Below are 17,522 nucleotides of genomic sequence, written 5' to 3'. Positions count from 1 at the left end.
TAGCATTAGCATTTATTTTATTTTTGCACTGGAGCTGCCAGGCTACTGTAGCTCACATGTATGTTAAACCTATGTAGTCAACCAAACTGTACTCCTTCACTACATCTGAGGGGGGTGTGGGGGTGGTGGTCCGTTCCTTTAACATTAAAGAACACACATTTGACTGCACGAACACATTGCATGAGCTTCCCAAAGCCCACTTCTGAATGAAACAGTCACCTCACACACTGACAAAAGACTCACGAGGCGAATGAAGGGGGAGAAACCAGAAAAACTAACTTTATTTACATGGCTATTTGAAAGCGGTCCATAGTCAAGACTGTTCCTTTAGCTTGAGCCACACCAATGTGGACATTATCTCTCGACTGCACCACAAGGATCTTAGGACAGGCAACGCAGCTTAGGTCATTTTAACAAGTGCCGAGTTGAAGCATACTTCAGGCTTTAGGCGAACAGTAGGTAATATTTAAGGTCACATGCAGGGGAGACACTTGTACAGCAAATTTCCAGAATTCCAGATTCCTGGCATGGCAGGGGATTGCTCCCCGATCCATGAGCTACACCTGCAACTATCTGCTCTAAATCCCTTCACAGGAAGCAACTTAGCTGTGATCAGGCAGGCCGAAGGCAGACTCCAGCAGCCCCAGCTTCCGCCTCCACAGTTATAATATCACTACAACCTGTTGGAAAAGCAGAAAGCTGAAGAAAGCTGCAGAAATCTCCATTAGGCCCTGCCATCTCTAAACATAAAGATCCTGGTGCATCTTAAGATCATTCATCCACACAAGGGGATTCATCCTCAGTGGCTCACATCTGGCTTTGTGAATTTACAATAAATATTGATATCAAAAAGTGAATATTTCATAGTTTAAAAAACAAAAAACAGTCAACTATCAACACAAAAACACTTTACATTCCAGTAAAATGTACAATGCAGCAACGGGTGAATGGCAACACTGAAACATGGACGTTGCAGTGAGGGAGAAGACCACTAGGAGGTGCTGACTCACCATACTCTCTGCACTCATGTATACAGCAGTATTAGTGAGTTAAACAAAGCCAGTGGGCGAGAGAGAGAGAAAGAGAGAAAGAACAGTAACAAAACAATGCACTTTTCTGTAATTCTAATTTGGCATGGGACAGACGCGTGTATTCACATAGCATCACAGCATCTGAGGAGATTTAACTAAGTGAAACGACAGCTCACGGCTATCTGAGAACTGTTACTTGACTTGTTTAGTCAACTGTAGAATTGTGGTACTGGACATATGCCCCTTATGCTTGTACCACAAGCCTCAAGTGACAAGCAAACAGTGTGAGCTGAGTTGCAGTGGCATGGGAAGCCAGAACTGAAGGGGCTCTCTTCCTTTGCGAATCCTGCTTTGCTGTGATAATGAACACAGTGAGACTCCCACAGTCCACGGTAGCCCTAAACCATAGCACCTTACTTCTACATTCCATATTATGAGAAAGTCTGGAACAAACACTGGTTCCATGAACAAACTAACTGAATGCTGTTGTTGTGGTTTTGCGAGAGTGGTTTCTTAACTAGGACCATTTTTTAAAATGAAAGTACTTACTCGAAACATAATCGTGCAGAATACAGCTGTTTCACGATACAGTAGTGGCAGAAAAGAAAACCTCATTTGAAAGCCTGCAATCAAAAAGGGGAAGGGTTTAGTCAGAAAGGAACGGTACACCTTGCAGTGCTTTTGTGGTTCTGAAATGGGTGTTTACAGTATGATCACATTCTGGCCGTAAACATCTTGTTGCATCTGATCAAGTTAAGTCAATGGCACAGACTCAGGGTCCAGTACAGAACAGAGCAGTATAGGGTGGGGGGGGGTTGTGTGTGAAAGTCCATTTTGGGGTAGTTTGGAGGTCGTGTGGGTCTACTGCATACATGGTGGAGAATGTCCAGTTAGCCAAACTGGAAGAAGAAATTTCCAGGTCCAGATGCTGCAGAACAGAGAAAAAGTTAAAGTGTAAATAGGTAAACAGTAAACAATGTACAGCATCTCAAAAACCATGGTTTATATAATCAATTATATATAATCAATTAAAATATCACTGTATTAGTAGTGAGTGTTATTCACTGACAAAGTCATGCCATGGTAAAATGTTTATATATATATATATATATATATATATATATATATATATATATATATATATATATATATATATAAAAAATACGCGCATGCCCAAAAAAAATGGTCGAATGCCTCTATATTCTGGGTGTTGCAAGTCTAAGTCCCGAGCCATGCCGCTTTGCAGCTAAGGTTAGAGGGCATCTGTTGCTGGTGTGGCGGAGCTGGGGACCTGACACTTTCCTCTGAGCATGTTGGCAGAGTTGCATGGGTGGCATTCGAAAAGGAGGCGGTGGCTGGCATTGCATGTATCAGAGGAGACATGTTAAGTTCTTACTGTCCTGATTACCACTACGAATGGGTGAGTTTGACATAATAATAATAATAACAATATTAATAATAATTAAAAAACAAAAAAGCCTGTTGCATGCCAAACAAGCGGACCAAGACCGCCTGAGCAGGTGCGACTCGTGATGCCATTTATTGACCACAGTTAGCTGATGGTAGTGAGCGGGTTCTTGTTATTCAGGAGGATGTAAAAACCGCTCAGAGATCCTTGGGGAATGAGTGCCCACTGTTGGTGGCAACACATTAGGGTTGCGCTATTTGGAACACATCTAAAAATATGTGGCGCTAAATTTAGTTACTGCACACAATGCATGATTAATTACTCTACTTGAAGTTCTCATACAGTACAGTAGGATGAGCCTCAAGTCTTCTGGCTGCAGGGCTTACCTTCGAAACTGAAACCGCCAGGGCCGCCAAAGAATGCTTTGAAGATATTATTGGCGTCAAAATCTAAAAACAAAAAAAACAAACAAAAAAAAAACATTAATGTAAAAAAATGCCATGTTTCTCATATGAAATACTAAAGGATGATAAAGCACGTTCAAGAGAGAGAGACAGACCCATGTTCATGTCATCATCCTCCAGGTCATGGCCGCTGTCGTAGCGTGATTTTTTCTTGGGGTCTGAGAGCACAGTGAAGGCTTCTCCAACTTCTTTAAACTTCTTTTCCTCCTCCTTCTGTACCTCAGCACTCGCTCCACTGTGACGGTCTTTAGCAAGAGGGCAAGAAAGACTTGTGTTGTTAAGCCAGCAAAACAGCTGTGATGCCACAGAAAACCGTATTTAAAAGTAAACCCAAGTGCTATACTGGAACAATATAAATACACTATGTGGACAAAAGTATTGGGACACTCCTTTAACAATGCATTCAGTGGTTACATTCAGTCAGAATGTGACAAGTGTATAAAATCAAGCACCTAGCCATGTAGTCTGCCTTTGCACACAGAAGTGAGAGAATGGGTCATTCTAAAGAGCTCCCTGAATTTTAGCGTGATACTGTTAATTGATGCCACTGTTGCAACATCAAGTCAGCTGGTAAAATTTCTTCCCTCCTAGATATTCTACCACAATCTGTGAGCAACTCAAGGTTGCTGTTATTCTCAGTGTCAGAGCGGGGTCGCTGAGTGCTGAGCTCAGTGTGTCAAAGTCAAAAAGAGTTAGCCAACTCCACATTAATGCCTATAGATTTAAAAGCTGCTGTATTGCTGTCTCAATATCCATATGGTATTCATACATTGCTCATTAGGAGATAATACCATTATGCCAATGTTTTATGAAATGTGCGAGTATGTTAGACTTTACCTGGATGGTGCATGAGGGCCCGCTTGCGGTAAGCTTTCTTGATCTCATCTTCCGTGGCGTTTTTGTCCACACCGAGAACTTTATAGTAGTCTTTTCTTTTACTCTTCTTCAGCTCCAGCTGAGCAGTCTTCAACAAGTGCTTGTGTTCTAAACGACAGGAGATTTTTTTAAGAGCTTAGAGCTGAAAAGGCAAATCCAGTGCACTCTGACCTCCGCTGCTTTCAGCAGGCTTACCTTTAGTTTTCTCTGTCTGGTAGACCTTCTCATAGTCTCGCACTGCTTCCTCATACTGCTCTGTGTCCATATAACTGGAGAAACACAATACAGAGATGGGTACTGGCACATACACTCACTATTTACCATTCATACAAGCACACATAAAATAGGCTTACCACTGGGCTCTTCGTAGGTAAGCTTTAATATAGGACTCGTCCAGTTTAATAGCCTTTGTACAGTCTTCTATGGCCTGCTCCAATTTCTTTAACTAGAAGAGATTGAGGAAATAGGATTACGAATGCCTGTTTCCATCTGCATGCGTTTGAGCTGATGAACAGGCGAGCTCCAAAGTTCTATTACAAACCAAGGTACTAATAATACAATAACATTGTATTTGATTATGTAACCCACATAAAACAAGATGATTAATATTCCTGTTCACATGCAACAATGGGCATGTGCTCAAACAAGCATGTTTAACTGTTGAAGGCCTGCATATAAAATAAACCATGTTATAAATTTTCTATTGAGGCCTAAACATGAATAATGTGAATAGCCACCCATGTTGTGAAGGTGATTTATCAGCATTCTGGCAATTAATCTCAAGTGTGCATCTACACAGAGCCAGTCAGATCTGAAAGGAAAAGCCCTTGTGTATCTCCAGAACAAGAACATACCTTTGATCCAACGGTGGCTCGGTTGCAGTAGAGCTTGGCATTGGTTTTGATGTTGTTAGGATCGATGGTCAGGGCTTCAGAGTAGAGGTCATAGGCCTCTTCGAAATTGCCCTCTTTAAATGCTTTGTTCCCTTCCTCCTTCTTAGCCTTCAGTGCTTTGGCATTCTAGAAGAAACCAATAAAAATAATAAAGGACAGCGAGTGAGTGAGCTCCAACACTTCATATTCTCTTAATCCAATGACTCCCTTTGAATGAAGAGAATCCAATGGGACACCAACTTTAACTCAGGAAGAGCTTGACAATTCGCAAATCAGGAGTTACATCAGTACAAGTACTCCAGGATCTGTTACAAACGTGTTTTCACGACACATGAGAGCATTAAATAAATAAATAAATAAAAAGAGCGAATATTTGTGTGAGATCGATGGTGCTGACTCACTCTGCAGGCCAAACGGGCCTTTTCATGGTCGGGCGCCATACGGAGTGCCTGGATGAAAAACTGCACAGCCTTATCAATGCAGTCTTCATAATAAAGACACAAGCCTCTCACATACAGGGCATCACCGTTAGTGGTGTCCATCCGCAAGATGTCACTGTGGGAGAGAGAACAGGAGAGAGAGAAGGCTGTAAATAAAAATAAATCTAAGTAGAAGAGTTTCCACCTTGGCTTTAATTTACATTCCCCTGCTTATTGTATTCTGGACTTGTGCAGATTTCTGTGCAGTTTAATATGGAGAAATGATCTGGGCAGTATACCGGGTTAACACCTTATACTGCCCAGACTGGACTTTGAACCAAGTTGTGAAGGAATTCCAACCACTGGTAGGCATTTCATAGCCACTAGAGCCAATCTTAAGTACAAACTAAGTAGATACTAGATGGCCAATCAGTTTCATCATTTTATTTCACTATGAGTGATTTCAAAATCTAGGAACAGAAGATACAATAAAATCTGATCAAATTTAGAAATATTTTTTCGTTTGATGGGACACAAATAAATCAAACAATAGGAAATCATGTGATCGGAGTCCCCCCTTACGTTTCCCTTACAGTTGGCTGTTTGTCCTAATTTTTTAAGATGCAAACCACCTCATGGAGCAGACATATAGCAGAAGGATCTCCACAAAAGGGCGCAGTTAGAACTGTGCTAGCTTTTGGTGCTCTGCATGAATGACACTGAAGGCCAATTTATGCTTCTGCACCAAATCTACGCCATAGCCTACATATAGTCGTGTAAGCTGTGGCGTAGCCTGACGCGGAGGTCCATTGAAATGTAACTGTGTTTAGCAGAAAAAGGGTTAGTTTGGTAATATTTGGTGTACAAACCAATTTAGATTGGAATACAGTAGATATCTATATACAGTATTTGTGTGTAGTATGCATTTTTTTTCTATCCAAGTCTATGAAACTTTGTCTAGGAAAAGTTTGAAGCTATTACACAGTTACCTGGCAACAGACTGGGCCTCGGGGTAGCGGCCGAGAAGAGCCAGGCACTCCGCCTTCAGCACCTTAAACCTGTGACACGCAGACGCAGACTCCAACGCCCGATCCATACAGAACACCACCTACACACACATCGACACCACAGACCATGAAGCTAGCTGGAATCTCCTGGCAGTATCTGCTTCTAGTAAAGCATCTGAAAATCTCTCATCACTTCATTTTTCACCGTGGAGGAAACTGACCATTCTGAAGTCTCGCTTATCGAAACCAATCTCAGCCATGCGCTCATACTCGAGAATGGACTCTGCATTCTTCAGCTACAACACAAAAACACAAACATAGCACTTCAAACACACAAAATTACTTCACACGACTTTTCATTAAAGCAGATTTCAATATTATGCAACATTATATGGACAAAAGTATTGGGACATCTGCTTATTCATTGCATATTTTTTTTATTTTAAAAAAGATGATTCGGCTTTTGTTGGAGTAACTGTCTCTACTGCCCAGGGAATATGGCTTTCTACTAGATATTGCAAGAGCATTGCAGTGAGCATTTGACTGCATTCAGCAACAAGAGCGGTAGTGAGGTCAGGATGGTGGATTATCCCAACTCATCCCAAAAGCATTGTATAGAGCACCATAGCTGCTCCACAGCTTAATGCTGGTGGGGGCTTTATACTCCTTTACGTCTGGCATTAGGCATGGTGCCAATAGGTCCATGTTTTGCTGCTTTAGAGTTATTGGCAATACTTCTCCGCAGAGACTAGACAAGCTGTGTGTGTGTGCGCATACGCATATCTGTGTCAGCAATTGGTGCAACTTAAAGTAGCTGAATTTACTCATTAGAAAGAGTGTCCACAAACATTTGGACATATAGCTTAGCTTTATTATGACTCCGGAAGAAAGTTTTACACTATATGTATGATTACACTATATGTATGACACAAATATATATCTGTTATATGTTAAATGGCAGGCCATATTCTACAAGTATCCATGCTTGGTTGTAGCTTTAGAAGCTTTCTCTATATAGGCTGCAGCATGACTGACAGGATCACAACTGGCTGCCTTACTTCTTGTTGAGCCTGGCTGTTGTCGGGCTCCAGCTCCAGAACCTTCTGGAAGCAGCGGCTGGCAGCCATAGCATTGCCAAGCAACAGGTGGCACTTGCCCTCCCGTAGGTGACCCTGTCGGACAGATGAGTGAAAGACCACATGCATGAAAACAACTAAACATAAGCACTCATTAACAACCTTACAACACTTTACCATAATTGTGAGGTAAGGATAACCTCATCTATAGTCACATAGTACACTGTAAAGTCTGACCACATAACTTTTTAATACATTTTATATAACCATTTTTAACCTCTTCATATCCTACAATTAAAACTGTTAAAGCTGTTTTATCTATACCTTTAAGATCTATAAATAAACTCTGACTGATCTGTATTGTGTCTTCAAAAAGCAGTCAAGGTTAGATGATAAGTATTCAGAAAAAGCACACAAATAGGTCTGTGAAAAGTTTTCCCCACCTGAATTTCTAAATGTTTCCCCTTTTTTATGCATGATTTTATAGAGGATTGCTAGTGTGTACGGACAGAGACTGACAAAGTTTGGTACTCCGATCATATCTTTGGTATGGCATGTATGATTTGTGCAATCTTTTGGTGTGAGAAAGGTGTTTGTTGGGTCATGCAACAAGACAATGACCAAAAGCATGCCAGCAAAACCTTATTGAAATGTGTCAGGACCTGAAAGGCACAATTCCTCTACTGCATAATGAAAGGCTGAAGTGAAGCAGAAGGCATTTGGTTGCAGTAATTGCTACTAAGAGGCTTGTTACCACAAAAGTAACCATTTTAAAACTGATTTTATATATATGACCCAATAGATGAAAAAAAATCAGTTTCATTCCTTCACTAAATCTGGGTTTACACGCCCAGATCTAAAGCTTCAGAGGGACATCATGTTCTTAACACTGTAAGAGTTCTTGGCATTAGAACACATAGAGCTCTTCTACATAATGAGGTCATGTTCCAGTAACACAGCATCTCTGCTTTCCAGCACTCCTCCTCTCTATAAGACTCGGTCTGATATTGTATTATCACACACACACACACACACACACACACACACACACACACACACACACACACACACACACACACACACGTGTTGAAAGGAGGGCGCTTAATTAATTTTTAAAGATCAACTATCATTTCAAAACCATAGAATGACGACAATGCAATATGACTAAAATCTAGACCATGGTTTCTCTGTCCCAGCAGAGGGTGATTTAGAAAGAAGGGCAAGTTTAGATGATCTCATGAGCCAAAGTACACCATATTAAGAAAAGTATTGCAGTATTTTTTTCTAATATCAAAGGTACTTTATATATATATATATATATATATATATATATATATATATATATATATATATATATATATATATATATATATATATATATATATATATATATATGTGAGGTTAGGATGTTAGGTGATCACCACCCACCTCATCCCTAACCAGGGGCATCGCATGGAGGGGGAGTTGCACTGTCAGGGCCCCTAAAAAAGGGGTTTAAGTTTTGATAAAATTGTTAAGAGTTGTGGGGCCCACTGTAATATTTTTTTCATGGGGTCCAAAATCCCAGGCAGCGTCCCTTTCCCCAACTCCCTAACTCATGCGAAAAGTATTCTCGATAGCACCCGATTCTGGAAAACACAGCATAGTTGGAATTTTTAAAACCTCTGACCTTCATGAAGCTGTCGTCTAACCGCACGGCCTGCTGGGAGTCCTCCAGCGCCTCTCTGTAGCGGCTCAGCATCATTAGCGTAGCTGCGCGGTTGCCGTAGTAACTGGCATTCTTCGGACACACATCTGTTAAAATAAATAGTAACTCTGAACAGTACAGAGAGACTGAGGCGGTTAAAGAGGAACAGCTTCTGAAAATAACACTGGGACTTATTTTGGTCTATACTGAAAAGGTCACAAAAACTTTCCCAAAACAAGACCGTTGCCATGGTGAACGGGTCTATTTTAGATTCACTATTAGATAATACTGAAGCCATACGACTGCAAAACTAAACTCAATAGGTAAACATGTTTTGTATCATTATGACCCAAAATATGGACAGCAGTTTAGATTAGTGTTTTTGGAGACACTATTAGAACATTATAGTCCAATATTAGGCTCAAGCCACATCCAGGAAACAACAAGGTTTAGCAGCACTATTGAAAGTTGGCTGTGTAGGTCTATCTATAGAATCCACCACAGGATTTAGCAGTGCATAGGCTTGACTTATATGAGGTGAAGTCTTCTTTTAAGAAAGACTCACACTTTGAGCAAGCTCTCAAATGTAGCCTCACATCAGATCACAAAGCCTTCAGGACGTCTACACTGGAAATGCCAAATCTGCAGTCAAAACGTGGGTCCAATAAAAACAACCAAAGTACAAACCAGTCACTACTAACTGGACCAGTGTCTCATCTTTAATGAATACACATTTTTTTAAAGATTAGTATTAGTAGATTAGGATTATACTATATGGACAAAAGTATTGGGACGTCTGCACCTTAATTCTTTTGTTTCAAAACAATGACATTCAGCATCATATTTACATTTAAGGCATTTTGCAGATGCTCTAATTCAGAGCAACTCACAAAAGCGCTTCACTGTTTACTCAGAAAATACCCTTAGCTAGATGGATAGACTAGATACCTCTAAGCTTCAATACTACTAAACACAAAAGTCAGCATGGAGACTACAATACTCTGCATTACACTTCGCCCGAGTATTCTCGGTAGAGGTGGGTCTTTAGTCTGGGTTTGAAGACAGTGAGCGACTCTGCTGTTTAGACACCCAGGGGAAGTTCGTTCCACCACTTTGGTGCCAGGATAGGAAAAGCCTGGATGCTTGTCTTCCTTAAAGGATGGCGGGTCAAGTTGAGCTGCACTTGAAGCTGGAAGGGCTCTTGGTACAGATCGACATTTGACTACAGCCATCAAGCACGGAGGCATACTTCATATATGAAATATGAAAATTTACATATCTTCACATCATGAAAATTAGTCTAATTCCAAAATATTCAAATGGGGGTGGAAAGAAAGAAACAAAAAAAAAACCCATAAAAGGGCTGGATAAGGATTCAACGTGTTTTTGCTGTTCCCACTGCCACCCACACGAAACACATACTGTTTATCTAGAGAAAAGGAATTAGTCCTCCTTAAACCAGCAGTGTGAACGCCTCTGTGGAGACAGAAAACAAATGAATATACACAAGTTAGAGTTACCTATGGCCTTGGTGTAGTAGTTGAACGCTTCAGAGTATTCCTTCTTAATGTAAAAAGCATTGCCTTGCTCTTTGTAGCCCTCGGCCTCCCTGGGGAGATACACACAAGCACAGTAAGATGAGCAACAGAAAAAAAATCCCCACAGATCAGAAAGTCTTTTGAAAGTCAAAGAACAGAAATATTGATCAAGCATCCATTCTTGCCAGCACTAATTTTCTTTAACAAAAGCAGGCTGCACAAGCACCTCAGGAAGCAGGCATTTACAGTATGCAGCGTTCCTTCTGCTCCAGGTTCTGGTTTTACAGAACCACACCTAAAAGAAGCCCATGAACCCCAGGACAGAGTGATCAAACCTGTCCCTGGAGTGTTCGGTGTCTACCACAACCCAAATCTGTCTAACAGCAGCTCAAGAATTCAAATACACTGAAAAACATCAGCGACAGCTACAGGAAAGTCTGCAGTGCCTGTTCATGACGAGCAGATATCTGCAGCCCACAATGACCTGAAATTTAATCAACATTACCAACCAAAATCTCCTCCAGGATTTCCAGTTTGGTAACATGGCTTTTATATAGTAATACTTGTGTGTGTGACTGTGTGCGAGTACATTTGGGTTTAGGGGGATGGGTACAGCACCCCGAGCTGCTAAACATAGAATCTGGGCTATTTTCAGACTGAAATGACCAGAAACTGTCTTGTGGATGGAAAGCAGGACTTTACTGAACACCACAACCTGGTCCTGTATACTCTTCTGCCAAAACTGAATTCGGAAATAGGAGTTTCATAAAGCGCTGTACTGCCCAAGGTTTTAAAAGGGGTGATCTGCTCTATTTTTCTTGAAAAGTCAAAAATTTAACATTTGCTGAATTTGGGACATCACAAAAACAATGAGCTGTTTCCTAATAGTGTCTGTTCCGAACCTTCACTTCCATAACACTGAGTAGGTCCCCCCTTTGTGCCACCACAACAGATCTGAGCATTCAAGGCATAGACAATAGATCCTTTACGTCCTGAAAGTTGTGAGGTGGGGCCTCCGTGAATGACCCGTTCACTGGTTCCCAGGTTGATCCTTTCTTGGCACACTTTTGGTAGGTACTGACCACTGCATACTGGGAACACCCCACAAGACCTGGCTGATGTTTTGGAGATGTTCTTGCAATCATTAATTAATTAATAAAAAGCTTGCTAAATTTTACCTTAATAAACTGACCGTTTCACCCTAAGTGTCACTCAGTCCTCACGGCTTCCTCCTGATGGACCGCTCAGAATTACCTCTCATTTCAACACAGCACCATAACACACAATCTAAGTGTCAGACAGCACTGAATATACACACACACACACACACACATACCTAAAGATGGAAAACAGCTGAGGGCAGCACATATTCGTAGAAGTACAGACACTGAGACGCTCTCCCATCAATTACATCATCCTGCTCTGTCCACATCCACCCAGCATCCCACTTACCAACCACCTAGGCACAGCAGCAAAAGGTAAAACAATGGAGACTGTAGCACAGGCTAGAGTGTACGGGCCCACCAAACGCTAACAAACACAAGCAACCCCATACTGGCAGTAGTTTCATGACTAGTTTCTGACTGCTTTTAGTAGATTAGCAAGATCATTCTACAGCTTGTAGACAAAAGTATTGGGACACCTGCTTAAGTCTCTGCATGACACCAGAGGAGGCTTTCTACTAGATTTTGAAGCATTGCTGTGAGGATTTGACTGCTTTGAGTAACAAGCGCAATACAAGTCAGGATGTGGGATGATCACCACTCTCTCATCCCCAACCATCATTCCAGAAAACCGAGTTCAATGCTGGGGGGGCTTTATACCCCTCTAGCCCATGCATGCCATTAGGCATGGTGCCAACTGTTTTTTGTTTATCTGCTTGTTTATAGAGTCCTATTCTATTGCAGTACTTCTCTACAGGGACTAGACAACCTGTGTGTGTGTTTTTGCACAGCTGTGTCAGCAATGGGCGTAACTTCAAGTACCTGAATGCGTTCATTGGAAAGGGTTTCCACAAACATTTGTACATATAGTATAGATGAGTAAGAACAAACATACTGTCACATAACAACTTGATTGCATCTTGATTTTTGCTGTGTGAATCTTTAAGTTGTTCTTTACAACTGCTTTACATCTGCTCCAAAATGACTTGGAATAAAGTCTTTTTACATCGACCTCCATTCAGAAGGTTTTTCCTTTTCCTGTAAAGCTGCCATTTTGAAGATACAAGGTTTTTGCATGACAGAAACGATAAGCAAGATCAACAAAGAAGAACAATGAACCTCCATTCAGGGTCCCTAATCTGCACACTGAGCACAGGATGTAGGCGAACTGCAGTTGATAAAATGCCTTCATTGGGAACGTCCTACAACATCAAACAAAAAGCCACGAATGTTCTTCAACAGACCCATGAGTAAACTTCCCTGCTACTGCTTCCTACAGCGTGTGAAGTTCCATTGCAACTAACCAAAAAATTAACATTAAGGTGTTCAATTACACACAAAAACACACCTCGTATAATCTTAAAGTTAGAGTACAGCTCATGACTTGACCTCACCAATGCTCCTGTGCCTGAACGCAATGAAATCCTTCACATTCACATTACAAGCCTCATTAATCAATTTCGATGTTACGCTCAGATCGGATTTTGCTATCCTGACGGTGCATATTCATTGTGAATGTGAATGACCTGTTTCTGTCCCTGATCTGTTTCTGCATGGCGCCTCCAAAGAGACCGGTCACTGGTTGAAATATGAATGGGACTTCTCGTAACACTCAACATGGCGTCTCTTTACAGATAAAGTAAACCTTCACCCTTCAGCAAAAAGAGCCAATCAGCTTGTTGGTTTCACCGTGCGAGTGGGTAAAATCCAGATATGGACATAACTATTATAGAGAAATGCTATAAACTGTTCATTAAAGGGTTTGGTTGGATTTCATCTGACCCCTGACATTCACACTGCCACATATGAAAAAGACTTAAATATTGGATCTGACGTGGCCACACAGCCACAGCTTAAATCTGATGCAAGTCACATGGTAGTCGTCTGGTTATGTAAACACACACTTGATTGGCCCAGACAAGCTTAAGGATTTTACTTCACCACATACCTGAATGATAGGGCATCTATTTAAAGTTATTTTAAGCTAAAACAAAGCTGAGATCGTTAGCTCATCAGATGCATCAGTCTGATCTCTCTCTCTCTCGCTGGGGCGAGGTTGATGGTGCAGTTAGCTTTTTCAGGGATGGAACTTGTAGAACTTGAACCACTGCTGGTTCTCCTCATTATACTGGGTCATCGGGACGTCATTAAATTAGAACAAGCAGCTCAATCTCAATAACGGGCATCAACCACAAACATTTGCAACTTTACTTCATACTAACCCTGCAAGAAACCCAAAGCTCTACACACCAGGGGTCTGAAGGACATTGCGCTATACCAATGAGAGACACCAGATTCTGAGGAGTTTGACTACATGATTATTAGTTAAAAGTTAACATGAATCAGTTGTAAGCTGCTTTGGATAATATGACATCTATCAAATGTCAAAAATATTTACAGTATGGTGATTTTAATTAAAGTAAATTAATAAATTTAGCAATTATAGGAAAAAGTACAGGCCCTCAGTCGTAGATAGAGGTTTATAGAAATTTGAGGCATTGGTGATGCAGAACGAATTACTTTAGTATTCAAAAATATATCAACACCCACCGTGGTCACTAAATACACCCACAACCACCACCACCTCACACTCATTTTAAGCCAGAGCCAGTTTCAGTTGGTAATGTAGAATGCTTTTAATATCCAATGAAAACATAATATATGACACCCAGCCATAGTCAGATCTGAATGAGAGATTTACAGCAGTTTTACAGATCTGACTGTAGAGGTCTTTGTGTGATTTAGCTGAACCTCTGACCCACAGTGGTTTAAACTCTGGACAGCGTGTGCCCTCTAAAGCAATCTGGGGTTACGTTCCTTACACAAGTGCACAATGACCACAGCAGCAGGAATGCCATCAGCTGGGAATAGATCCATGACTACTAGCCTTTTGTGATCTGGTGAGGTCAACAAGCAAGGAAGAAAGGACTCATACAGTCTTATACTAAAATAATCAAAAAGCTAAACAATACAAAGCTGTGTCGAGCACCAATCCCATTATAGAAACAGGACTTCTTTACACGAAGCAGAGAATCAGTGCATCATTCATTCTTTGCCTATTTAATCCAGAAATCAAAACTGGAAGTGTTTATAAATCTGATGCAAGTTGTTATTTGTAGCTGGAAATGTTATGCTCAAATCTAAAAAAAAAAAAAAAAAAAAAAAAAGAAACCTGGAAGTTTCACTGACATCATGTGTTGCACCTGATCAGCAGTGCTTCAAGCAATCTGGCAACAACACCTCCTAACACCTCCTTATAAGCTCCAAAGGGCTAAAGTGGCCATTAGTCATAGCAAATACGGTGGTCATCTGTGATTTAGAGACCTGTAAACAGGGAAGAGGGAGGAAATAGGTTTACCACAACGTCAGTAGTTATTATACGGAATAGTGCTAAATGCCATTTTTACACAGCTGGAAGATCCTGCACATTTTTTCAGGCGCCACATCGTCTTCCTTGAGGGCACAGAGTTTAGATACCCTGAACAAAATGAAACTTTACATATTCAACTCCATCCAAAACTATAAACACCAAAATCAACTACCAGGGCTAGTAAAACTGAGACAGTGACTTCCAGGGAAAGCAAACCAAACAAATTAAAGCAGCAGTATGGAGACCTGGTGTTTCTTGCTCATGGGCTCCCCCTACAGTCAGGAAGCGGAATTTGCCCTAAAGGACAGGCATTTTAGGACAGATGAGATACAGAACAGTCATTGAAGGTGAAGGAAGCATGTGGATGGATGTGATTTGCGAATTATATTACCCAATTTCACACTAATATGGCTCACCAATATGACTCTGCTTACACAGCGTTACACAGTTCTCACGAGTGTTAACCTTCCTGCTTCTCCAAAGTAACATAGAGCAGTTAGCAGCGCGCGAAGCCCAGAGTAGAAATGATAGAGGCGCCATTCTCCCTAGTACAAATCAGGGGAGCACCAACAAAACTTTGAAGCTGCTATTTTTAAGACAAAAAAATCCACATAGCGTTGCTTTAAACGCGATATTCAAGTCTGGCTGCTTGTCAGTTTTTCTTAATTTTCTATTTTTAATGTCTGAACAAAATCGAAGTATGAGGACCAACCATTTTTTTGTTTTTCAGGGTCAGATTCATCAATGAATAATAAAATAAACTGCTTTTAAAATGTTCAAACTCTAAATTAAATAAAAACTGAATGACGCAGAATGACTGATTGCAGAGATACTGATAAAGCAAGAAACAAAATGAGGCATAAAACTTGTTCAGCAATCACAGCATTATGCAATCTGTCTGTACGAACCGCACACAAGCTCAAGATTTACTGGAATCTAATGTCTCACTGGGATATCACGTAAATGCTACTGATCCACCACAGTAACTACACTTCACACAGCTGCTGCCGCCACCGCTGCTACTACTGCCCCAAGTACAGTTGCGTCAAGCATGCTGGTAAATTCCTGACGGATAGTGTTTCAGTCTCAAAATGGACTGCATTTAAATATGCACTGACCGCTCACGTCATGTGGGCACCCCAGGGGGAAAGGCTACAGGCTACTACAGAAAGTTCCAGAGGTGTGTCGAGCACTCAGGTAAGACGTTGCCTTTAATGGAGCACTTCAGCGAGCCTTGATCTGACTACTCTACAAAAAAAAAAAAAAAAAGATGAATTAAATAAATGTACCATTAGGTCCATGATCGTCATCTTCTCCAGACGGTCCCATTATACCGACAGCACTTCTCCAGAGGGAGTAGACAAGCTGTGTGAATCTGTGTCAGCGAAGGGTGCAACTAAAAGTAGCTGAATGCATTCATTAGAAGCGGTGTCCGCAAACATTTGGACAGGCATAATTTTTATCGTGTATTAGCTGTCATTCATTAGATGTGACTCCTGCTCATCTAGCCCACCTGAGTCCCACTACCAGCTGAATGTTCAAGCCCTCCTGGTTATGGGATCCACTAAACTATTGATCAGGTGCATTATGGACATGTTCCTCTGCAGCAATCACCATCACCATCATCATCATCACCATCATCATCACCATCACCATCACCATCACCATCACCATCTCCCCTGAATCAAGCCCACCACTTCTAGGAAGAAATAGGCTACGAGGGCAGGGGCATAATCTGACCTGACCCTTCCAGAGAACCGTGAACGCCCCGGCTGGGCTATTTACGGAGCTGTGTGGAGGCTCTTAGGGGTCCCAGCTGGTCTAAATGGGGACTGCAGTGACAGGAGCGCCTGGAGAACATCTCAGACCACCAGCCAGGTTCAGCCAGGTCCTCATACCACAGCACGGCCACTTTAACCACATTAGAAACCACACTAACGGCATTTAGCTTCAGCAGGTCCAAGCAGAAGACCACCGGACCGAGCTGGGCTACAAAAGCCACAAAGCCAGCGCTCACATCCGGCTGTCATGGCTGTTCCTCTCAGCCAACGACCAAAATACCTGCGTTTACATCCAAGCAGCTGGAAACCAGCCGGGCAGGTCCTCCATCTCCCATCCAAACACTTCACCAGTGACGATATGAGAGGCTGTCCACAACAGGAAGGGTTGTGTATAAACACCCAGGCGGCCTGCTCCGCTTACCAGACACCCCCACAACCGCAGCCTCTGCTCGGCCACCCAGGCCAACGGCACCCCGCAATTTTCGAGGTCTCCGTCAGCCTGTCTCTAAGGGCGAAGGTCGCTCAAACACACACATTTCCGCCGCGACAGCACTCGGCATGTCTGTCGGTTAACTGCCCGCCCGGCTCCCAGCTCCCTTCTCTCCGAAATTCGTGCTCGGTTACCTCTCCAGCTCTTCGTCGCTGAGCTCCATCTCCGGACCCGCAGCCGCGTCGTAGTCATCGGTCGCCATTTTGCTGTGGGTAGGCGGAGACAGAACGCGGCGCGTGAACGCGCATCATCTAACGGTGGGTCCCCCTGGGCCACGCCTCCGTGATGACGCGTCAAGGCCAGGCACGCCCACACAGAG

At 42.0% G+C, this 17,522-nt stretch overlaps 1 protein-coding gene across 1 annotated transcript; it reads right to left on the bottom strand.

Annotated features, from left to right (window-relative positions):
* Positions 1-253: 253 nt before the first annotated feature.
* Positions 254-17,446, bottom strand: dnajc7 (DnaJ (Hsp40) homolog, subfamily C, member 7). The gene is made up of 14 exons (XM_072693170.1): positions 17,338-17,446; positions 10,382-10,470; positions 8,844-8,968; positions 7,157-7,270; positions 6,320-6,394; positions 6,081-6,199; positions 5,074-5,227; positions 4,634-4,798; positions 4,133-4,224; positions 3,975-4,048; positions 3,741-3,887; positions 2,999-3,148; positions 2,826-2,888; positions 254-1,959 (listed from the first exon to the last, which is right to left on the bottom strand). Exons 1-14 carry the CDS (start codon positions 17,403-17,405, stop codon positions 1,922-1,924), a joined length of 1,473 nt encoding a protein of 490 aa, XP_072549271.1. The 5' UTR covers positions 17,406-17,446; the 3' UTR covers positions 254-1,921.
* Positions 17,447-17,522: the final 76 nt, after the last annotated feature.

Source organism: Salminus brasiliensis, chromosome 12 (assembly GCF_030463535.1).
Source record: "Salminus brasiliensis chromosome 12, fSalBra1.hap2, whole genome shotgun sequence".
NCBI classification, from domain to species: Eukaryota; Metazoa; Chordata; class Actinopteri; order Characiformes; family Bryconidae; genus Salminus; species Salminus brasiliensis.
Note: the sequence above shows the minus strand (reverse complement) of the source record. Positions and strands in the feature narration are given on the sequence as shown.